At 44.5% G+C, this 25,079-nt stretch overlaps 2 protein-coding genes across 2 annotated transcripts; one reads left to right on the forward strand and one right to left on the reverse strand.

Moving 5' to 3' along the window:
- The first annotated feature begins 4,815 nt into the window (after window positions 1–4,815).
- LOC121549795 (E3 ubiquitin-protein ligase MSL2-like) lies at window positions 4,816–15,789 on the forward strand. The gene is made up of 3 exons (XM_041861681.2): window positions 4,816–6,299; window positions 13,227–14,575; window positions 14,683–15,789. Exons 1-3 carry the CDS (start codon window positions 6,158–6,160, stop codon window positions 14,992–14,994), a joined length of 1,803 nt encoding a protein of 600 aa, XP_041717615.1. The 5' UTR covers window positions 4,816–6,157; the 3' UTR covers window positions 14,995–15,789.
- An 828-nt stretch (window positions 15,790–16,617) lies between these two features.
- Window positions 16,618–24,569, reverse strand: LOC121549794 (tumor necrosis factor ligand superfamily member 10). The gene is made up of 6 exons (XM_041861680.2): window positions 24,354–24,569; window positions 23,030–23,170; window positions 21,335–21,380; window positions 19,881–19,997; window positions 18,330–18,574; window positions 16,618–18,151 (listed from the first exon to the last, which is right to left on the reverse strand). Exons 1-6 carry the CDS (start codon window positions 24,468–24,470, stop codon window positions 17,942–17,944), a joined length of 876 nt encoding a protein of 291 aa, XP_041717614.1. The 5' UTR covers window positions 24,471–24,569; the 3' UTR covers window positions 16,618–17,941.
- Window positions 24,570–25,079: the final 510 nt, after the last annotated feature.

Consider the following 25,079-nt stretch of genomic DNA (forward strand, 5'->3'; position numbering starts at 1 on the left):
GACAGCCAGTGAAAAGTAAAACGTGATTATTCATATTTGCCTATTCTTTATTACAGTTTTTTACAATCACTTTGGCACTAATTTCAGAACCTTGACGTCATTTTTCAAAACTCTAGACACAAAACTCCAAACGATCGTCACTTGTAACACAGGCTGTCCAATGTTCAAAACATTGCATTGTGCGTTCATATCTTTAAAGAAATATTGCACTTGCACAATCATTAGTTCAAAAAACCGATTTATTGTGAAATACCAATGAAACGTTAATCATTGAACAAAATCTGAAATATATTGATGAAAAACAATACAATACTGTAAAACATCAAATGCAGTGTTCCTCAACTTGCTTGCTTGTACTGTAAAAATCAAAACATAGGAGTGATTACTGTACTTCTACATTTTCAACAACTCTGTCTTGTGGATTTGGCCACAGGTTCTCATCTACATCACAATGGATGTTTTCATTAGCCAAACATCTTGGAAAAAACTTCGGGCATGGCGAATCCAGGCCTGACACTGGTCTGCCGTGATGTCATTGCATGCGTCATCCATCGCCTGGAGAAGAGTGACTTGTTCATGAGGGCGCCTATCATAAACCTTCCATCTCCATGTGGAGAAAAATTCCTCAATCGGGTTAAGGAAAGGAGAGTATGGGGGTAAATACAGGGTGGTAAATTGTGCATGGGCCTGAAACCATGCTTGCACCATATGAGCATGGTGGAATCTGACATTATCCCACACAATGACATAGGTCACGCCATCAGCTCTACAGACCTGATCGAGCTCATCAAGGAAAGTTACAAGGAGAGCTGCATTATATGACCCAATATGAGGTCTGCGTCCCACCACACCATCTTCTGATATAGCCGCACACATTGTAATGTTGGCCCCACGTTGTCCAGGTACTTGGATGGTTGCCCGCTGGCCAATGAAATTCCGACCTCTCCTCCTTGCCTTGGCCAGGTTAAAGCCTGCCTCATCCAAATATATGAATTTGTGATGGTTGTCATCAGCATCCAGCTCCATCACCCTCTAAAAATAAATTTTGGAAAGAGATTTACTGATTACTGTACAATGTAGAATTATTAGGGAATTTTATTACAACAGCCATCTTGAAACTGAACATACCTGAACATACTCAGTCCTCATTTGCTTCACTCTGTCTGCATTTCTTTCAAAAGGCACACGGTATAGTTGTTTTAAAGACACCTGGTGCCTTTTCAGCATGCGTGCAATAGTCGGCAAACTTATGGATTCCACATTGTTAAACATGTCTTCATTGTCCAAGATATGCTGGTGAATGTCTGTAAGGCGAATATCATATCTGGCCCGAACCAAATTGACCACAGCCTGCTCTTGTTGGTCAGTCAGAATTTTGCCTCTGCCTCCCCTATTTGGCCTAGTCTCAATTCTACAGGAAACATTACAGTAAGAAGACACTTGGTCACATCACCTACTCTGTAATACACATTGGTATGCAGTTATTTGACAATTGAGAGAAGCATAATGTTTAGTGCATGCTGACTACTTAACGGTTCTCATTGCGGAAAGTTCTAATTATTGAGGCCACGGTTGACCTTTTGAGGTTTGGTTGTATCATTGTAGCCGCCTCAGTCATTGTCATGCCATGATTTATGACATGGTCTACAACTATTGGTCGGATTTCATTGGACACTCTTTGCTGTTGCTGCCGCTGTCTTGGTCCGTGGCCTTGTCCTCTACCACGTTCCCCCACACCTCTCAAACGAGGCCCACGACCACCTCTCAGAAGGGGTGCTTGTCCCTGCCATTCCTTTGACCAACACGTCTTCCTCATCTTCTTCCCACCACTGCTTGACCTCTATTGTGACCTGGATCACCTGCCAGCGCCATGTTACAGTACGTATCGCTATGTTGTTGCAAGTGGATCCCAATCAATTCCAGTTCCACAATGTGAACTCAATCATCAGTAACAAGTTGGCAGAATTGGAGAAGCAATTACAAGGGCCTGCATCCATTCAGTGCAGTACTGTCAATACTGTAAATAGTCTGAAAAGGTGGTACATGGGACCATAGAAACGGTGTCTGATAAAGAATGATGATGAAATATTACATCCATAGATAATGTAGTCTAATTGGTTCATGCTCCACACTAATTGGTGACAATGAATCTCGTTATCTTGAAACTTTCATGATCTAAACATGGGATATTGTTTGTCTGTTTCCATACGACTATGCATTAAGAGTAATGCAACAGTTACTTAGCATTTTGAGCAGTTGTATCAATTGATAGTTGGATCATTGTAATGAAATGAATAGACACTCATCTGAAATGTAATGTGTGAATTGCCTTTTGAAATAGTAGTTATTTGATGTTAAGCTGTGTCATATTGAACAGGTGATTTTTGTTAAATGAACAAATGATCTTAGTTTTATGTGTATTGTATCCAAGCAATTGAAAAAAGTGTTAGAGTTTTGAAAAATGTGCATTTTGATCATTGGTTGTGAGTTTTGTGTCTAGAGTTTTGAAAAATGACGTCAAGGTTTTGAAATTAGTGCCAAAGTGATTGTAAAACACTGTATTAGAGGTTCAAAAAGCAAAGCTGGTGAAACCCTATTGTATTTCTTCTGGTTCATTATTATTATTGTTATTATACGTATTCCGCCAATTTGGTGAAAAAATGCTAATTCCCATGAGATAATAAGGCCTAGGAGGATGCAAATTTGCATGATGGTAAAGGTCCATGGGCCACACCCTCTCATGCAATGCCATGCCAATTGGCCACTTGGTGGCACTATAACAAACAACTGAAAATGCCCTGCATGCAGTGTGACCTAGAGTCATGGAATTTGGTACATACAGTGCATTCGGAAAGTATTCAGACTCCTTCATTTTTTCCATATTTTGTTACGTTACAGTCTTATTCAAAAATGTAATACATTTTTTTTCTCCCATCAATCTACACACAATACCCCATAATGACAAAGAACATTTATAAAAAATGAAATATGACATTTACATAAGTATTCAGACCCTTTACTCAGTACTTTGTTGAAGCACCTTTGGCAGCGATTACAGCCTTGAGTCTCAAGGATGACCAATGGAAACAGGATGCACCTGAGCTTAATTTCGAGTGTCATAGCAAAGGGTCTGAATACTTATGTAAATAAGGTATTTCAGTTTTGATATTTTTAATACATTTGCTAACATTTCTAAAAACCGGTTTTCGCTTTGTCATTATGGAGTATTGTGTGTATATTGATGAGGAAAAACATGTATTTAATCCATTTTAGAATAAGGCTGTAACATAACAAAATGTGGAAAAAGTGAAGGGGTCTGAATACTTTCCGAATGCACTGCAGGTCTCTCTCCTCAGGTTGTCACTAGTTAACAAAGCCACAAAGTCAAAAATTGGCTATATCGTAAAAATTCATGAATACAAAAATAATGTTTATAGTCTTCATTTAAGGTTAGGCATAAGGTTAGCAGTGTGGTTAAGGTTAGGGTTAAGGTTAGGTTTAAAATCAGATTATAATAAGATAAATTGTAGAAAGAGGCGGGGTTTATGACTTTGTGGCTGGGGGGAACTAGTGACGAGCCTCTCCTCACATGGAACAAAATTGCCCCTTGACCCATAAAGTCCTCCATGATGGATTTTCCGTGATTTTGAATTGGATTAAAAATACTTAAAACGCGACTCCTCAGGCACCGAATGACCGATCTGCACGAAACTTGATACATAGCATCTATGGACCAAGTTCTCACAACACAACATTTTCCAGGCTAGCATCTCCAACAACATGGCCGCTACTGACCAATAAACATTCAGATGGGCGTGACCTGGCACATAAATGCATATAAATCAGACACAGATATTCGTATTGTAACAAAACTTGGTACACATGTTCCAAACACTGTCAAGACTCAATATATGCAAGCACATTCAGATCGACCATACGGTGGCGCTATAACCGGCATATGTTTATATCTCTTGATCTGTTTGACTCAGAGTGATGGAATTTGGCACACATGCTCAGGGATATGAGTCTAGCTAACCTGTAAGGTATAGTTCAGTTTGGCCGCATGGCGGCGCTGTTGGACAGGAAAAAACATTAATGCAAGCTCATTGGCTTATAGCAGCCACATTGTTTGAGCTAGTCATGGAAAATGTTGCGTTTAAAAACATGGGTATATAGAGGCTATGTACCAAATTTGGTGCCAATCAGTCCAGGGGTTCGAGAGAAGGCGTTTAAAGTAGTCAACATCATTACAAATGGTCCGAAATACATCAAAGGCATATTGCATGATCTGTTTGATGTTGAGTTCTGACATTTGGCAAGCATGGGAAAGATTACAGAAGTAGCTCATCCTAGGGCGATGTGTCCAATTTGTCCTGATGGTGGCACAGTGGGCCCAGAGCTTGAACCCTGGCATTGCTGCTTGCAGCTTTAATTATTTGTTGTAATTGCTATTTGTGTATTAGGTATATGTTGTGAAATTGTTAGATATTACTGCACTGTCGGAGCTAGAAGCACAAGCATTTCGCTACACACGCTATAACATCTGCTAAACACGTGTATGTGACAAATAAAATTTGATTTTGATTTGAATATGTTTATCACCCTCATTATTATTGCTTAATTACAAACAGTCTAGTATATTCCTGTCTTTGGCCATTTTTGTTATATGTTTACTTTCCATGTCAATATAGTATATTGAATTGAGAGAGTGAGAGAGAACACTTATGTAACCAAGGGAACCAGTTTGAATTCTATTCTCGCGAGATGTGAGAAATAGCGCCCCCTGTTTGATTGCCTACAAACCAGGGAGGAAAAGGGAGGGGAGAAGAACCTCCGCGGCTAGCGATAGCAGCAGGCTACACAAACACAAATCTATTCTAATATTAGCTACTCCAATAATACACAGGAGTGTTCTTCGAACGCCGACAGAGGACATCGATTTTGTACCACCTACTGCTTTTCTGCTCATACCCAACCGGAGAGGGGGTAAAAAACGAGGGACTAATTCCAAAAAGAGTTAAAGCGGCCTATTTTTGTTCCTGATGCCGCCGCTGCAAACTCGCGCGGCTGGCGTAAATATACTCCGGTGCTCTCACTGGCGGTTATTTTACTTCTTCAACAAAGATTTCCACACTATCTTCCCCACTACCTCTTCCAGTGTACCCCCTCGTATTAGCTATCATGCGCTAACTGGCTTTACCTTTAACTCAGTGCGCTAACGGGAGCCAAGACGGCCTGTTTTGTTTTCGCGGCGTAGCCGCCATGAACCACAGACAACAACAGAATCTGTGCTGCTCGCTAACGTTAGCTATCACTGTCTACGTGCCCCGAATATGCAGGCCAAAAGGAGAGGAGCCAACTTTAGCTAAGAATCTAAGGAAAATGCGAATAAGGATGGTGGAAGGAGGGAGAATAAACGAATAAGCTTTGACTATTAACGTAAACAAAGCAGCTCTTTTTGAATCTGGTACAAAGGTGTCTAGCAGTGTATAATTGGAGGCCGGAGAAGGAGAAAGCGCCACCGACCACACCAGTGACTGTATTGTTGTCGAATAACCAGCGAGGACTGCTCGCACCACGGATTGCGTGGAAGACGAGTGAACGGGCTTTGCTGAATTAATTCCATTTGAATAAATTTTTGCTCCAGATTAATTTTTTATATAGCTAGTTATGCTATTAATGGGATTTACAGTTTTATGTTTATGCCATGATGATCATTTGGGCATATTTTGTGCCGTGGAAAAGGGGAAAGCGCTAGTCTTAAAGATGGATTGGTTGTGATTATGAACACAGTAATGTAATGTTCAACCCGTGCTACCAGATCATATACTAAATGTGTGTGTTTGTAGCTGTGATTTGCTGCTAGCTGTGTCACACATCAATTTGCCTATTTGGTGCATATATCTTAGCCAAAATAGTGCTGGTGTCAAACTAAACTAGGTTAGCAGTTAGCTAACTACATCACCCATCTATGCCCTCGACACAGCTCGCCTGCTCCCCGCCTCCTTTGGCCAATAATAAAACGGACAAAAAGGGAGTCGCGAGCCCCTTCCCCGTTTAACGGGAGCCACGGGACTTTCGCCGGAGTCAAGGACCTGTGCGTTTGTTTATTTTGCATTTTTCTCGGACTGGATGTTTCTGTCTCTTGGCTGCTGAGATGAACCCGGTGAATGCGACCACTCTGTACGTGTCCGCGTGTCGTTCGGTGCTGCAGTGCGACCCTCGCGACCCCCGGGCCCTGGCGGACCTCTACAAGCTGCTCCCGTTCTTCCGCCAGTCTCTGTCCTGCCTCGTGTGTGGTAAGTGCACCGGTATTATTATTTTTACGGCCTCGGTTCCCCTGTAGATATCCAGCTAACTGCTATAGCTAACTAGCCTAGCTGTATCCCCACCATGACACACCCCCATTCCCATTGAATGTCGGAGCAACTATTTAGCTGATGGCGTAGAGCTGTGTAGCTTCGCAAGCTAGCTACTGCACATCTCATTATGATCCAATAAAATGCATTCCATAGCTACACATACTGATCCAGACTGGCTAATTTGACCGGATTGTTTGCATGAACTAGTTAACCAGTTAACCAGTTAGCTACTACACTGGTTAGTTACATTTCCGCATTCATCCAGCTAACTAGCTCCATATGTAACTAAATCACTGTCGGGAGAGGTGTATGTATTTGTACAGGCAGAACAGGAGTGTTTCCCCCCCAAAAAATATTGATTAATTCATGAAGCATTCATCCTTCTCTCCGGTTCCCTCCTGATTTTTTTGATTTTTTGGGGGGGGGGGGGGTTCTGTGTTGTGACATGATGCGTGTATGCGCAGTCTTTAAAAATGTATCTCGACATAAACCCCGGTGCGGAGCAGATGCACGAGCGCCGTAAAGACTACTACTGTACTGCTGCTGTGTGTTTTCTCCGTTTTTTATTATTTGGAACGATTGCCTAAGCATAGATATACGTTAGCCTTCCCCGTCACTGTTACAAATTATTGAGTATGAGGTTCATTCAATGGGGTGAGGTTTTCCTCTGTTACTCCAGTCCTCACACGCAATGTTTACTTTGACAGGTGCATAGTAGAATACGTATTTTGTTGTGTGTAGGCAGCGACTCGGGTAACTGCCAAAATAAAGGAAACGCATAGTGTCTTAATAGGGCGTTGGGCCACCACGAGCCAGAACGGCTTCAATGCACCATGGCATATATTCTAGTATCTGGAACTCTATTGGAGGGATGCGACACCCTCTTACATTTACATTTTAGTCATTTAGCCATTTAGCAGACGCTCTTATCCAGAGCGACTTACAGTTAGTGAGTGCATACATTTTTCATGCACTTCCACGAGAAATTCCATAGTTTGGTGTCTTGTTGATGGTGGTGGAAAACACTGTCTCAGGTGCTGCTCCAGAATCTCCCGTAAGTGTTAAATTGGGTTGAGATCTGGTGATTGAGATGGCATATGGTTTACAAAGTTTTCAGGCTCATCAAACCATTCAGTGACCACTCTTGCCCTGTGGGTAGACAAAATAATGGCCTCCCAGCAGTTTTTCACATTACCCTAAGCATGATGGTATGTTCATTGCCGAATTAACCCAGGAACCACACCTGCTTTCAATATATTTTGTAGCCCTCATTTACTCAAGTGTTTTCTTTATTTTGGCAGTTACCTGTACATTTGTGATTTTTGGTGCCATAAAACTGCAGTCAAATCACATTTTATTTGTCACGTGCCGAATACAACCGGTGTAGACCTTAAAGTGAAATGCTTACTTACAAGCCCTTAACCAACAATGCAGTTTTAAGAAAAATAAGTGTTAAGTAATTTTTTATTTTTTTTAAATAAAAAAGTCAGAAATAATTAAAGAGCAGCAGTAAAATAACAGTAGCGAGGCTATATACAGGGGGTACCGGTACAGAGTCAATGTGTGGGGGCACAGGTTAGTCGAGGTAATATATACATGTAGGTAGAGTTAAAGTGACTATGCATAGATAATAAACAGAGTAGCAGCAGCGTAAAAGGGGGGGGGACTATGCAATTTAGAGTATCTGAATGAATTTAGTGTGTGACGAGTAGAGGATGCATCCTAGTCTGTCCTGTATCTAAGGCGTGTTTGTTGTCCTTTATAAATGGAACTCCCTTCATCCCTCCATTCCTCCCTCTCGCAAGCCCCCTCTCTCAGCTGCCATCCCTAACAACCGCCGTAGCTAAGGAAGCTGCTCTCAAAGCACAGCTGTCATCAAGCCTTGCCGAGGCAGTCAGTCTTGAGCTGCCTCTTAATATGACCTTTTATAAATGATTGAAATAAGCATACAGAATATGAACCCTCTACACTTACTATCTGAACCATGTTAAACTACACTGGACAAAAATATAAACGCAACATGTAAAGTGTTGGTCCATGTGCTACAAGACCATGGTGCTTGCCTACGGAGCTGTGAGGGGAATGGCACCTCCTTACCTTCAGGCTCTGATCAGTCCCTACACCCAAACGAGGGCATTGTGTTCTTCCACCTCTGGCCTGCTGGTCCCCCTACCTCTGCGGAAGCACAGTTTCCGCTCATCCCAGTCAAAACTGTTCGCTGCTCTGGCACCCCAATGGTGGAACAAGCTCCCTCACGATGCCAGGACAGCGGAGTCACTGACCACCTTCCGGAGACACTTGAAACCCTACCTCTTTAAGGAATACCTGGGATAGTATATAAGGAATCCTTCCCATGGCTGCACCCCAGCCCAGTTTTGTGGAATCCATAGATTAGGGCCTAATTTATTTATATCAATTGACTGATTTTCTTATATGAACTGTGACTCAGTAAAATATTTAAAATCGAGGCATGTTGCGTTTTATATATATTTTCAGTATATTAAGATGGCAAAGGCGATAATTTCAACCTTTAGGCTTTAATGTCGTTGACTTAATTGATATGCTATTGCTTTGATGTTGTGCTCATTGCATGAGAGTTGAATATTCAGAGCAGAACAGCAATTTAATTAATCACTTCTTTATTGATATATATTAGTACCAGTCAAAAGTTTGGACACCCCTACTTATTCAAGGGATTTTCATTTATTTTTTACTATTTTCTACATTGTAGAATAATAGTGAAGACATCAAAACTATGAAATAACACATATGGAATCATGTAGTAACCAAAAGTGTTAAACAAATCAAAATATATTTCTTCAAATAGCCACCCTTTGCCTCTGCTAAATGGCATATTATTATTATTATTATTATGACAGCTTTGCACGCTCTTGGCATTCTCTCAACCAGCTTCACCTGGAATGCTTTTCCAACAGTCTTGAAGGAGTTCCCACATATGCTGAGCACTTGTTGGCTGCTTTTCCTTCACTCTGCCTTCTGACTCATCCCAAACCATCTCAATTGGGTTGAGGTCGGGGGATTGTGGAGGCCAGGTCATCTGATGCAGCACTCCATCACTCTCCTTCTTGGTAAAATAGCCCTTACACAGCCTGGAGGTGTGTTGGGTTATTGTCCTGTTGAAAAACAAATGATAGTCCCACTAAGCCCAAACCAGATGGGATGGCGTATCGCTGCAGAATGCTGTGGTAGCCATGCTGGTTAAGTGTGACTTAAATTCTAAATAAATCAGTGTCACCAGCAAAGCACACCATAACACCTCCTCCTCCATGCTTTACGGTGGGAACTACACATGTGGAGATCATCCGTTCACCCACACCGCGTCTCACAAAGACACAGCGATTGGAACCAAAAATCTAAAATTTGGACTCCAGACCAAAGGACACATTTCCACCGGTCTAATGTCCATTGCTCGTGTTTCTTGGACCAAGCAAGTCTCTTCTTATTGGTGTCCTTTAGTAGTGGTTTCTTTGCAGCAATTTAACCATGAAGGCCTTATTCACACAGTCCCCTCAACAGTTGATGTTGAGATGTGTCTGTTACTTGAACTCTGTGAATAATTTATTTGGGCTGCCATTTCTGAGGCTGGTAACTCCTATGTTTCACCGAGTCGTGGCTGAACAAAGATATGAGTAACATACAGCTGGCGGGTTATACACTGTATCGGCAGGATAGAACAACAGCCTCTGGTAAGACAAGGGGTGGCGGTCTAAGAAATTCTCGAGGTTTTTCTCGCCTGAGGTAGAGTATCTCATGATAAGCTGTAGCCCACACTATCTACCAAGAGAGTTTTCATCTATATTCTTCGTAGCTGTCTATTTACCACCACAAACCGATGCTGGCACTAAGACCGCACTCAATGAACTTTATACAGCCATAAGCAAACAGGAAAACACTCATCCAGAGGCGGCGCTCCTAGTGGGCGGGGACTTCGATGCAGGGAAACTTAAATCCGTTTTACCTCATTTCTACCAGCATGTTAAATGTGCAACCAGAGGGGAACTGGCTATCATAAGTTGAATGCACCAATTTGTAAGTCGCTCTGGATAAGAGTGCCTGCTAAATGATGTAAATGTATATGTAAAAAAAACTCTAGACTGCCTTTACTCCACACACAGAGACGCGCACAAAGCTCTCCCTCACCCTCCATTTGGCAAATTTGACCATAATTCTATCCTCCTGATTCCTGCTTACAAGCGAAAACTAAAGCAGGAAGCACCAGTGACTCGGTCAATAAAAAAGTGGTCAGATGAAGCAGATGCTAAGCTACAGGACTGTTTTGCTAGCACAGACTGGAATATGTTCCGGGATTCTTCCGATGGCATTGAGGAGTACACCACATCAGTCACTGGCTTCATCAATAAGTGCATCTACGATGTCGTCCCCACAGTGACTGTACGTACATACCCCAACCAGAAGCCATGGATTACAGGCAGCATCCGCACTGAGCTAAAGGGTAGAGCTGCCGCTTTCAAGGAGGGGACTCTAACCCGGAAGCTTATAAGAAATCCCGCTATGCCCTCCGACGAACCATCAAACAGGCAAAGCGTCAATACAGGACTTTGATCGAATCGTACTACACCGGCTCCGACGCTCGTCGGATGTGGCAGGGCTTGCAAACTATTACAGACTACAAAGGGAAGCACAGCCGCGAGCTGCCCAGTGACATGAGCCTACCAGACAAGCTAAATTACTTCTATGCTCGCTTCGAGGCAAGTAACACTGGAACATGCATGAGAGCATCATCTGTTCCAGACGACTGTGTGATCACGCACTCCGTAGCCGATGTGAGTAAGACCTTTAAACAGGTCAATATTCACAAGGCCGCAGTGCCAGACTGATTACCAGGACGTGTTCTCCGAGCATGCGCTGACCAACTGGCAAGTGTCTTCACTGACATTTTCAACCTCTCCCTGTCTGAGTCTGTAATACCAACATGTTTCTAGCAGACCACCATAGTCCCTGTGCCCAAGAACACTAAGGTAACCTGCCTAAATGACTACCGACCCGTAGCACTCACGTCTGTAGCCATGTAGTGCTTTGAAAGGCTGATCATGGCTCACATCAACACCATTATTTCACACCTGGACAAAAGGAACACCTATGTGAGAATGCTATTCATTGACTACAGCTCAACGTTCAACACCATAGTGCCCTCAAAGCTCATCACTAAGCTAAGGACCCTGGGACTAAACACCTCCCTCTGCAACTGGATCCTGGACTTCATGATGGGCCTCCCCCAGGTGGTAAGGGTAGGTAACAACACATCCGCCACGCTGATCCTCAACACTGGGGCCCCTCTGGGGTGCGTGCTAAGTCCCCTCCTGTACTCCCTGTTCACTCATGACTGCATGGTCAGGCACGACTCCAACACCATCATTAAGTTTGCCGGTGACACAACAGTGAGACAGCCTATAGGGAGGAGGTCAGAGACCTGGCTGTGTGGTGCCAGGAAAACAACCTCTCCCTCAACGTGATCAAGACAAAGGAGATGATTGTGGACTACAGGAAAAAGAAGAAGACCGAGCACGCCCCCATTCTCATCGACGGGTCTGTAGTGGAGCAGGTTGAGAGTTTCAAGTTCCTTGGTGTCCACATCACCAACAAACTAACATGGTCCAAGCACACCAAGACAGTCGTGAAGAGGGCACGACAAAACCTATTCCCCCTCGGGAGACTGAAAAGATTTGGCATGGGTCCTCAGATCCTCAAAAGGTTCTACAGCTGCACCATTGAGAGCATCCTGACTGGTTGCATCACTGCCTGGTATGGCAACTGCTCGGCCTCCGACCGCAAGGCACTACAGAGGGTAGTGCCTACGGCCCAGTACATCACTGGGGCCAAGCATCCTGCCATCCAGGACCTCTATACCAGGCGGTGTCAGAGGAAGGCCCTCAAAATTGTCAAATACTCCAGCCACTCTAGTCATAGACTGTTCTCTCTGCTACCGCACGGCAAGCGGTACCGGAGCGCCAAGTCAAGAGGCTTCTAAACAGCTTCTACCCCCAAGCCATAAGACTCCTGAATATCTAATGAAATGACTACCCAGACTATTTGCATTGCCCCCCTTCTTTTACGCTGCTGCTACTCTCTGTTTATCTATGTATAGTCACTTTAATTACACAACCTACATGTACATATGACCTCAATTACCTCGACTAACCGGTGCCCCCGCACATTGACTCTTTACCGGTACCCCCTGTATATAGCCTCGCTATTGTTATTTTTACTGCTGCTCTTTAATTATTTCTTACCTTTATTTCGTATTATTTTATATAGTATGTTTTTGTGAATTTTTTGGGTATTCTTTCTTAAAACTGCATTGTTGGTTAAGGGCTTGTAAGTAAGCATTTCACTGTAAGGTCTACACCTGTTGTATTCGACGCATGTGACAAATACAATTCGATTTCGATTTGACTTTGAAGAATCTCAAATATAAAATATATTTTGATTTGTTTAACACTTTTTTGGTTACTACATGATTCCATATATGTTATTTCATGGTTGTGATGTCATTCTTCACTATTATTCTACAATGTAGAAAATTGTAAAAAATAAAGAAAAACCCTTGAATGATTAGATATGTCCAAACTTTTGACTGGTACTGTATATAGCCCACCTCCGTACTCATTATCATCAGTCCACCGCTAAGCTTCATATCGACTCGCTATTAATAATTGTGGCTCCTGTTTATGGTTTGAGTTGTCATGTTGTATGGCCGATTTATAATGCTGGAGTGATTTCCATCAATGGTTCTCACCCAGTTGAATAAAGGATAAATACATGTTGTAAATGTTGTCTTGCTATAAATGACTACTAATTATTCTCCTCTCCGTGTCTCTCCAGGTAACCTGCTGCAGGACCCCATAGCGCCCACTAACTCCCAGTGCCAGCACTATGTGTGTCGGGGCTGTAAGGGCCAGAGGATGCTGCTCAAGCCGTCCTGTTCCTGGTGTAAAGACTACTCCCGCTTCCAGGAGAACAGACAGCTCTCCTTATTGGTCCACTGCTACAGGAAACTCTGCCTCTACATCGCCCAATCACCTCTCGCCCCGCACATCGCCAGTGCAGCCAGCGATTCGCCCGACCTCCTCGCCATTCTTAATGAGGGCCTTTCATTGGCCGAAAGCGGGCAGGAAGGGGAGGACACTGCGGATTCGGCGAGCCAGTCTCCCCCGACGGCCCCATCAACGTCTGGCCTCAGACTTGATGAGGCTCCGGCTGCAGAGGAGAGCCAGGAGGAGGGGCTTAGCCCTGTGGGCGGGGTTAATGGGCTGCACGACTGTAACGGCCTGGCCAATGAGGATGTGCCACCACCTGTTACCTTAGCTACAGGGGGAGGTGTTCTGAAGCAGGAGAGCTTGGGGGAGGAGCTACCTGTGTGTGTTGGCATGTTAGGTAGTGGGGAGGCGGAACTTTGTGACATCAGCACGTTTGGGGGGGAGCTTAATAAACATGGTGGAGGTACGTTGTTGTTGAGCGTGGAGGAGGTTCTTAGGACCCTGGAGCCCGAACCTGAACCACCCGACCCCCAGCCAGACTTTCCCTCTGTTCCCCCCCACAACGGATCTTACTGCCATCCTACCCCTGACTCCCCTTGCCTCACCCCGTCCCTCCCCCCAGAGAACATCCCTAGACTTCCCCTGCCTCTCCCCCAGCCCATCCCTGCTCTCCCCCGCCTACCCCCTCGCTGCCACCGCAAGCGTTCACGCTCTGAGAGCGACAGTGAGAAGGTGCAGCCCCTCCCCATCGCCAGCATCCTCAGAGGCTTACCCCTGGGCACCACCAACGCCTCTCAATTCCCCAACCCAGCCGCCACTGTCAAACGGGAACCCAAACTCCCCTCCGCCATCACCCCGCCTCACCTGGCGCCCGTGCCCAACGGAGGGCCTCCAAAGTTGGGCAAGACAATGCTGGTTTCTTCCAAGGGCCTGAAGAAGAGCCTGGAGCACCACGGGGGTCCTAAAAAAGCCTACACCAAGGCCAGGCAGGGAGTCCCCAAGCCCCGTGCCCAGCCCCGTGACCGCCTGCCGCCCCACGGCCATGCTCACCCTCTCTCTCACCCACCCAGCCCCTCCAAGCCCCTATACAAGAAGCCGGTGGAGAAGAAGGGCTGTAAATGTGGGAGAGCCACTCAGAACCCCTCTGTTCTCACCTGCAGGGGGCAGCGCTGCCCCTGCTACTCCAACCGCAAGGTGAGTTACTATAGATGTATTATGGCTTGGTCTGAAATAAGTGTTCCCCTGTCCACATGTAGTTCACTGATTGTAAATTTTAATAATATGAATATTTATCCTCCAAGGCATGTCTGGACTGTATCTGCCGCGGCTGCCAGAACTCCTACATGGCGAATGGGGAGAAGAAGCTGGAGGCGTTTGCTGTTCCAGAGAAGGCTCTAGAACAGACGCGACTCACGCTCGGCATCAACCTCACCTCCATCACAGCTGCAGCCCTGCGCAGCCCGGCAACCAGCAACACCCCACATGGCAACCAGCTCATCACCACGGCAACAGGAGCGTCTGGGGTGACGGGAGTGTCCTTCCTGTCCGGGGTGGGGGCGGGACATGAGGACAGGGGGTTTGATGATTCGCTGGACATGAGGTTCGACTGTTGAAGACACGTCCTCCTCTGACATTATTGACCAATGGGCTGTGCGGAAGGACCTGGAGGGGCGGGGTTAAGTATAAGGCAGCTAGTGTGACTAAGAGACACATATACACTGTCCATCCAGCGCCCGGAATGTGCTTTTGGTCTTACGTACTGATGATGGAGATGGAGGAAGAGGGATATCGTTACTGTATGTTCAGAGATTTCATTTTGTGAGTTAGAAGTTTTGTTTTGTACTATCAGTGATGTGTAGGGCATGACGTTTTGGCCTGCGATGGGTTTGTTGCTCTGTTTGTCAGAGGGATGGGTGGTTCAGTGATAAGAGAGTGTCTCAAATTGCATCCTATTCCCTAGATAGTGCACTATTTTTGGTCAGCGCCTCAGTCCACTAGATGGGTAATATGGTGTCGTTTGAGACTGGGCCTGGGTTTGCAGGACCCAGCTGCAGACAGATATCCGTAGACTGGCTGTAATTTATGAATTTTTGTTTTTGTACACAGAACTTATCAAATTCCATTTAAAAGGACGTTTTATGATGATATATTTTATAAGTTACATTAACAACAAACATTTGCAGTATTTATTGGAGGTCACCTAACCTAGGTAGTGGTTGGCCACACCCACTCCAGCTGTCAGCCTATCAGATCCAGTGTGGGCGGTTCTGTCTAAATGATGTCGCTGTCCTGTTAGTGCTAGTTTCTGCTGTCTCCAACTGTCGTTTGGTTTCGTTTTCCCTCTGGGCATTTAAAAACCTGTAATATAAGTGTAACATATTTCCACAAAAAAGAAAATCAAAACCTAAGTTGTCTCTCTTTTCCACACTCAAACTGAAATCTCAGACTATTTCAAGTCCAATAATATAATCACAATTCACTTTGCACAAATTACTTAAAGGAAATTATGTTTCATTAGTCCACTGTTGATACAGTCCCAGCATATTTAGCATGTCAGCAATTATGTTTTCAAGATATAGAACTTAGATTGATTAGTAGAACGCGGCACATGTATATCTACAACCTGTTAGCAAGTTGGACATTTCAGAGTTTGCTAGTGCTGACTAGCATTGAACACGGCATAAATATCTTTGGTATGACCCTCTGGTTCTGTTGAGTCAGCTGCAGTCTTCACTATGAACACTAGTGTGCAATGTTTAGTGATATCGACACTACCTGCACCACCCACAGGGGGGCAGCAGAAGCTCATTACGATGAGGTACATGATGTAATGTCCAACCATAACAGACAGCCTTGACCCAGCTGTTTTGTAAAGCTGTTTTGTTGTGCTAGACTGGTACTGAAAGACTAATCTCTGAACGCTTTAAACTGTGACTACTATACATGACTAAAGCAGCTATGGTAGCCTAATACTATATATTACCACTTTTTTTTTCTTTTTTTTTTTTAAACCTTATCATTTAGCATACATTCTTTTCCAGAGCAATTTCCAGAAGCAATTAGAATTAAGTACCTTGCTCAAGGCCACATCGACAGATTTTTCACCTAGTCGACTCAGGGATTTCGAACCAGCAACCTTTCGGTGGCTGGCTCAACGCTCTTAACCACTAGGCTACCTGCCGCCACAGCAGCTATGGTAGCCTACTCGTGTCGAGAAATTATTTGAGTGCATCCTCTTCATTTGGGCAGTGTCTTTATTGTACACACATACTTATAGACAGATGCCATTCTACATTAGTCAGGGTAATAGTCGTTTTAGCTAACATTCCACTACTTGCCACACCTGTCATTTGCCAAAAGTGTGCCCCTCTTTGGCAAATGAGACTGAGTACAAGAAGTGGAATAAATAGCTGAAAAGAGACGGCAACCAGGCTAATTCTACATGAACATGAGAGCAGTTGGACTCGAGCACAAGTCTGATTCATATTGAAGAAAGATTTAGTGTGTGTCTCCATGGTAACCGTCGCCTCCACAGCCCACACACATACTATCTGGAGTCATGATTGTATGGGCAGTGAAAACAATTCAACCCCCCAAAAAAACATCTGCAGATGATTCTCCTCTACTGAAAGCTTTGTAAGCTGACAACCCTGTCCAGACCTCTCCCTCTGTCTCACTGCATACTTGTCTGTTTGTATCTACTTATACTTCTATATCAGTCCACCTTCTGTCTATCGGTGGGAGAATCAAGAAATCCTCAACATTACCCATGTCCTAGCACTGGTTCCCATAGTGACGGTGGGTCTGGGCTACAGTAGGGCCTCCTGGGTCATGGCCTGAAACATTTAAACTGTGAAACAAAAGTGAAAAAGTGCTGACTTGAACATGTGTTTGCAGGCAGTGTTGCTCGTGTAAGAGCTTGGTGTTGTGTTAAGAATGTCATAGTCTACAATCAAACAACATACATTCAATGTACTTATAGTTGTAACACAGACCCACAACACAAAAACACCCTACATTCAAATTTGACATTAAAACCCATTTCTGAGAGTTCATAAAAACAGGAAAAGGAGACACTCATCCTTTTAGTACGAAAAGAGCAGTAAGACAGTTATCCACAATCATCCCCTCGCTTTTCATTGAGTTCATTTTCATTCATTGTCAGTTGTCCTGAAGTTCTAAAGCAGACATTGGCCCCCGACCTCACGCCACTCGTCTGCTTTTCATCCAATCAGCACAGGCCTGCTGGCTTCGGACACAGCTAATTGGATGAGCCATGAGGGAAGGCTGGGCCATCAGCACCAGGGTGGAAGATGATTGGATAACCACACCAGCTCTGCTCACGCCTCCTAACATGTCCAGCCTAGCACAGTCACAGAGCTGAAAGCGTTGTACATCTGTACACCCACGCACACACACCCATGCATGCATACAAACACACATACTCACACACAGCTCTCGAATGATCTGTGTCAGTACACACACACATCTGGTTCCCAAACAGTGAGTATGCTGGTGTCCCAAACCATCCAAGCCACCATACAGACTAACCCCTGACCTCTAGCTGACCAGGACAGCCCCAAAAAAGCTGCTCCTCTCATCCATGTCGATGGCGGAGGCGTTGCTAACGGTGACGAGGAGGCGGTCCCCGGCGGCCAATGGGAACAGCCCCCCCTGGTGGGCGGAGTGTAGAGAGAACTGGGAGTCCCGGGACCAGCAGGAGGTCCGGCTGGTCTTCATCAGCAGGATGGGTACCGGGTAGGACGACACCTGGAGGAGGGGGCACACAGCACCACCACTATACAGTAAGATATAACTGTTGAAATTGGAAAAACTGAAAATAAATGTTCTTATAGGACAAGTTCAGGTGGCACCTCCATTTCAAACCATTTTCTTATGTTTCATGTCTACAAGTCCCCTGAACGTGACCCTGGCACTGTGAACTCACTTTCTTATAAACATACTGCAACATGGGTCTCCCCCTCTGCTCCTTCTCCTCTTCCACCTCTTCATCCCCCTCCTCTCCCCCAGGGTGGGTGTGTCTGAAGTAGGTCTGGGCGTAGATATAGTAGAGTCCTGGGCGAGGCACCACCAGCTCCCCGTCAATCAATTGAACGTCCTGAAGGAATGCCAGCCCTTTATGCCCCTCCCACCATGAGATCTTCTGCCCCTGCACACGCCGCCCAGGAGAACCTGTGGCCAGACAGGAACGAGGGTCAGGAGTTAGACAGGGCTGGGTCTTAAGACGGAATAGAATCGGTTAAGAATAAAATGGAACAGTTGTAGTGAAGTAATATTTGATATATAAATATATATGCATACCTCACATGCGACCCATAATGCAATTATTATGATAAAGGTCTATTCAAATTTTAATCTGACTCGTAAAGATGATTTAGCAATGGGCAAGCAGGACTATTGTTGAGTTACAGAAATTGTTTATAAAGAAAGGTCAGAGTTTATATTATCAAAGGCAGATATTTCATAACTTTGTAATGAATTAACTCACATACAAGACATAAACTTAAGTTACAAGGCAAAACGAGAGAGAGAGCGAGAGAAAGAGAGAGACAGAGGGCAAGAGAGAGAGAAAGAGAGAGACAGAGAGAGAGAGAGAGAGAGAAATAAAGAAAGAGTGAGAGAGAGAGAGAGAGAGAGAGGTCATAGCCTGAAAGGCCATGCCCCAAGAGTCCCTGGGGTGGAGAAAGAAAGAGCGAGAGTGTATCTCACCAGAGCAGGTCAGAAACAAAGAGTCAATTAATCTGAGACTCCTTTATAACATCTGAGTTGTTTGGATTCAAAATCTGAGTTGTTAACCAATAGCATTAATGTCAAGTTAACCTCTAATCAGATATCAGACCTACAAGATGTTATCACAACAGAAACTCTGCTTCACAGAGGTGTGTGACAGAATGGGGGGTGTCAAGAGCAACACAGAGAAGGCTGATTTCCTGAGAAGACAATAAACCCTCTTGCCTACAGTAGACAAGGCTGGTTCTTAAGACAGAATAGAATAGGTTAAGAATAGAATAGAACAGTTTGTGGACATATGTTGCCTCAATCCCCACAATACATACTGTATTATGGAAAGTGTGCTGCTATAAGAGGCCATAGATGGCACCACAGAACATATGTCTACAGACTTGGTCTGGCCAATATATCTACCACTTCACACCGAGCTGTCAGTCTGTCCAGATGGTGTAGAGATGGTTGGGGCATTCTGCCAGTTATACCAAGTCACTGGGTTTAGAGCTCACATGGGACAGATATGCTGCATGTATTACTAGTTACTGTAGTGATATATAATCACTTTGAAGCTCTCCCCACACACACACACACACACACACACACACCTGAAGAACACAGCACACACATGCCCCCGGAGTCTAACCTGCGTTCATCAAAACACTCATCACCAGTCTTCAAAGGGTTAGACACACACACAGTGTCTCTATTGTAGTTGCAGAGTATGAAGGGTGTAAACTAAAACATGTCTCACCTCCTCCCTCCCTCTCTGCTTTGGGAGCGAAGCTACCAGTGACATGGGCGGCGACTTTGGGGCGAGAAGAAACCTGGTCCTCCATTGCCAATGAGGGCAACACCCTGGACATCTCGTCTGACAGAGAGAGACAGAAAATCAGTTAGTTGTCATCAGTTAGTGTGGTCATCAGTCAGTGATAACAGCATAGAATTTGTCAAATGGACACAGGGAACAGGGTGCTGTTTTGCCCCAGTTGTATGCCTTAGTTCTATAGGTCAGGTACTTACACTATATATACACAAAAGTATGTGGACACCCCTTCAAATTAGTGGATTCAGCTATTTCAGCCACACCCGTTGCTGACAGGTGTATAAAATCGAGCACACAGCCATGCAATCTCCATAGACAAACATTGGCAGTAGAATCACCTTACTGAAGAGCTCAGTGACTTTCAACGCAGTACAGTCATAAGATGCCACCTTTCCAACAAGTCAGTTCGTCAAATTTCTGCCCTGTTTGAGCTGCCCCGGTCAACTGTAAGTGCTGTTATTGTAAGTGGAAACATCTAGGAGCAACAACAGCTCAGCCGCAAAGTGGTAGGTCACACAAGCTCACAGAACGGGACCGCCAAGTGCTGAAGTGCGTAAAAATCGTCTGTCCTCGGTTGCAACACTCACTACCGAGTTCCAAACTGCCTCTGGAAGCAACGTCAGCACAAGTTCCAAACTGTCAGCAGAAGAACTGTTCGTCAGCAGCTTCATGAAAGGGGTTTCCATGGCCGAGCAGCTGCACACAAGCCTAAGATCACCATGCGCAATGCCAAGCATCGGCTGGAGTGGTGTAAAGCTCGCCGCCATTGGACTCTGGAGCAGTGGAAACGCGTTTTCTGGAGTTATGAATGATAACTCCAGAAAACGCGTTTCCACTGCTCCAGAGTCCAATGGCGGCGAGCTTTACACCACTCCAGCATACAATGCTTCACCATCTGGCAGTCTGACGGACGAATCTGGGTTTGGCGGATGCCAGGAGAACGCTACCTGCCCTAATGCATAGTGCCAACTTTAAAGTTTGGTGGAGGAGGAATAATGGTCTGGGGCTGTGTGCCAGTGAAGGGAAATCTTAACGCTACAGCATACAATTACATTCTAGACGATTCTGTGCTTCCAACTTGACTGGCCTGCACAGAGCCCTGACCTCAACCCCATCGAACACCTTTGGGATGAATTGGAACGCCAACTGCGAGCCAGGCCTAATCGCCCAACATTAGTGCCCGACCTCACTAATGCTCTTGTGGCTGAATGGAAGCAAGTCCATGCAGCAATATTCCAACATCTAGTGGAAAGCCTTCCCAGAAGAGTGGAGGCTGTTATAGCAGCAAAGGGGGGCCAACTCCATATTAATGCCCATGATTATGGAATGAGATGTTTGACAAGCAGGTGACCACATACTTTTGGTCATGTAGTGTATCTCACCTCTAACTGCTGAGGAGATCTCCCTCTGATACCGCTGAAACAGAGACTTGAGAGAGAGAGAATTTGTTTAACACATTTCAAATAAAAGCACAAAACATGATTGCACAAACTGTGTGTGTGTGGAGTCTTTGTGTGTCTCTGGCCAGGTGAGTACATTCCAGTGCTGATTAAGCCACAGTGGATCCCATCCCTGCACCATAAAGACCCCATTGTATGTCTGAAACTCTGCTGAGGAGGGTGAAGTTGCTGATCTTAGGTCAGTTTTGCATTTCCCCCCTAATGGTTTTTGGTCCAGTGCAGTCAACATTTTGTTTTCACTGTGTGTTGTATCATATTGTACAACAGCTGATGAAACTAACACTGTAAAAGTGCGAAAAATTTTGTGCTCAGTGTTATTGCCTGATAGATCCTGGAAGAAAATACAATCTATACTGAACAAAAATATAAACGCAACATGCAACAATTTCAACGATTTTACTGAGTTACAGTTCATATAACAATATCAGTCAATTTAAATTAATTAATTAGGCCCTAATCTATGGATTTCACATGACTGGGCAGAGGTGCAGCCATGGGTGGGCCTGGGAGGACATAAGCCCACCCACTGGGGAGCCAGGTCCAGCCAATCAGAATTAGTTTTTCCCCACAAAAGGGCTTTATTACAGACAGAAATACTTCTCAGCACCGTTCCCCCCCCACCCCCCTTAGACGATCCCGCAGGTGAAGAAGCCAGAGGTGGAGGTCCAGGGCTACTGTGGTTACACGTGGTCTGCAGTTGTGAGGCCAGACTGTAAAATTCTCTAAAACGACATTGGAGGCAGTTTATGATAGAGAAATTAACATAAAATTATCTGGAAACAGCTCTGGTGGACATGCCTGCAGTCAGCAGGCCAATTGCACGCTCCCTCAAAACTTGAGACATCTGTGGCATTGTGTTGTGTTACAAAACTGCACATTTTAAAGTTGCCTTTTATTGTCCCCAGCACAAGGTGCACCTGTGGAATGATCATGCTGTTTAATCAGCTTAAAGATATGCCACACCTGTGAGCTGGATGGATTATCTTCGCAAAGTAGAAAAGCTCACTAATAGGGATGTAAACAAATTTGTTCCCAAAATTTGAGAGATATAAGCTTTTTGTGTGTATGGAACATTTCTGGGATTTTTTATTTGAGCTCATGAAACATGGGACCAACACTTTACATGTTGTTCAGTGTACACAGGAATTTCTAATCCGCAGTTTTGCATGGGTGGAGTTTTGGCTTGCCCGGTGACATTACCAGGCGGTAAATTAGTTAACAGACCAATAACAAAGAGAGTTCCAATCCTCTCTGCCAATAACAGCTCGTTTTCAGTTTTCCCCTCCCAGGCAGACCACTCCCAGGCAGTCCTAGCAAAATTCTTACTTGAGAAATAGTTTTTTGCTAAAAAGCTATTTTTGTTTATTTTAGACAATTTTTTATGAAAAACTATGTAAAGTACATACAGCAATTAATTGTAACCCAGAAATGATTTGATATTGATATAAAAAGGGCTGCATTGGGCCTTTAAGGTTACGATTAATGGAGAGTAATCTGATCCTAAATCTGTGGTTAATGGTAAATTGCATAGGGAGCCCCTCTGTCCTACTGGAAGACCTGGGTCCCGTGCGAGGTGGATACTTACTCGATGAGGATATGTGTGTGTGTGTGTGTTACCTTCTCTATGAGGGTGTGTAGTTGCTGTGTGACCTGCCAACAGGGGTCTCCTTTCCCCTCGGTCGGGGAGCGCACATACCCCCCTCTGAGGTCAGACCGTGTCAGACAAGACACACTGCTCCTTGCAAACGTCTCCTTCATCTGAATAACACACACACATTTCATTTGAATAATACACACCTCCTACATAACACAATGTGTATTGTCGTTGTGGGTACTTGGGGGACCGGAGTTACGAAACAAACTGTAGTTTACTTCATTGACTCCCTTTACATTGTAATGAAACTAATAATGCCATGTTCAAATGGAGTGTCTGTCTAAAGTCTTTATAAGTAACATTCCTCTGTAGATGTATTTTAGGTTTCAGTTTCCTACTGTATACAGGTTGGTAATGATTAACATCCATCAACACTGATGACAATCACTGAGAGACAGAGAGAGAGAGAACTAGAGAGAGAGGGGGGGGAGAGTGAGAGAGGAGAATGACAGAGGGGGAGTATCGGGAAGCAGAGAGGGAGAGTCAGCATTGTTGCTCAATCGTTATGGAAATAATCCAGGTTACTAAAGTACAAATAAAATAAAATTTTGTTTGTCACATGTTTCGTAGACAACAGGTTTAGACTAACAGTGAAATGCTTACTTACAGGTCCATTTCCAACAATGCAGAGAGAAAGATAAGATATAAAAATAGAGCACAGCTGTAGGAGAGGATAACACAGAATGCCTAACAAAAAGTTACATCATTACAGTTTCACTAGCAATTGAACAATGCACTTGAGAATGCACTAAACTTTCCCTGCCAAAATAAGGTGAAACAATAAGCAAACAATAAAGCTGGTAAATTGGCATATCAATAAAGTCTGAGTTTTGGTTCTTGCAGGCAGCCTTTTGCACATTTCTCTGCACATAACTTCCTTATATCCCAGTGCGCAGCACAGCACAGCACTACAACACACAAACACTCTTTATTTTACAGAATGCATTGAGCGTTCTCTGCAGTGCACACATAGGCAATTTTTATTACATTAAACAAACAATTCAGGTAATTAACTTGCAAGGCAACACGTTTTCCTGCAAAAGCTTTATTGGAACAAAACTACTTTCTCTAACTGTATGCGCACTGGAACTGCGCAGAACAACATATCAAACCTGGGTCAAATACATTTGAAATACTTTCAAATGCCTGGCACTACACGGCCAGGCCCGAAACAATGGAGCCAATGCAATAGTCCCAAAAGTGCAAATTCCAAGCAACATCAAGCGACCTCAAATACTTCAATAGTAAGTGTCTGTATACTATCCCTCCATCTTCCATGGTTCTTACCGTGTTGAGGACGTTAGTGAAGTAGAGCACAGTGACGGTAACGGCCACAGTCTGCAGCAGAATCGCCGCGAGCAGCAGAACCCCGAGAAATGTGAAGCCGCTCGAGCCTCCCGCCATACCGACCACTGCCTCGCGCCCTGCTCTGCTACGCTCGAGTTCCAGAACAAAAGCGGAGGGGAGAGTAGCTATAACTTCTGCCCCCCTCCCTCCCGCACAGAAAGAGAGAGGTAGAGGGAGGAGAGGGAAAGAGAGAGGGAGGAGCAGGCAAGGCCACGGTAAAGAACAGAAACATTACTTGAGTCATGGAGAACATTTCGGTCCTGGCTAAAGCTGAACCAACACTGATACGCAGTTATTATTAGGCTAGGAATTCAGTCTGCTATACTCTATCTATATTGTTGATCACAGAGATTTAGGCCTAACGCTATATATTCAGCCACTGTAGGCATTGCATATAGCTACGTGGCAATGATACATGTTTTTATTATTCGATTGTACTATTCCGAACAGGACTATTCTGTTCAGATTATAAATGGATCTTGTTTCTCAGTTTATGTATTGTAAACATCTGCCCTCAATCTGTGCTTCGTGCGTGCGTGTCCCCCTGGGAGTCTCGCGCTTATTGGGTTTCACTTGGTATTCTGAGTGTGTGTGTGTGTGTGTGTGTGTGTGTGGGGGGGGGGGGGTTCAGTCAGTTCCTTGTTCTTGTTAGTTCCAGTTGAAATG

This window comes from Coregonus clupeaformis, chromosome 34, assembly GCF_020615455.1.
Source record: "Coregonus clupeaformis isolate EN_2021a chromosome 34, ASM2061545v1, whole genome shotgun sequence".
Classification (NCBI taxonomy): Eukaryota; Metazoa; Chordata; class Actinopteri; order Salmoniformes; family Salmonidae; genus Coregonus; species Coregonus clupeaformis.

Excerpts from the sequence above, each read along its gene's own strand:
- LOC121549795 (XM_041861681.2), top strand. The coding sequence starts at position 6,158 with ATGAACCCGGTGAATGCGACCACTCTGTACGTGTCCGCGTGTCGTTCG. Across the intron at positions 6,300-13,226 it reads TCTGTCCTGCCTCGTGTGTG|GTAACCTGCTGCAGGACCCC; the intron begins GTAAGTGCACCG and ends GTGTCTCTCCAG. Across the intron at positions 14,576-14,682 it reads CCTGCTACTCCAACCGCAAG|GCATGTCTGGACTGTATCTG; the intron begins GTGAGTTACTAT and ends TTATCCTCCAAG.
- LOC121549794 (XM_041861680.2), bottom strand. The coding sequence starts at position 24,470 with ATGGCGGGAGGCTCGAGCGGCTTCACATTTCTCGGGGTTCTGCTGCTC. Across the intron at positions 23,171-24,353 it reads TCACTAACGTCCTCAACACG|ATGAAGGAGACGTTTGCAAG; the intron begins GTAAGAACCATG and ends TGTGTTATTCAG. Across the intron at positions 18,152-18,329 it reads TGCAGTATGTTTATAAGAAA|GTGTCGTCCTACCCGGTACC; the intron begins GTGAGTTCACAG and ends CCCCTCCTCCAG.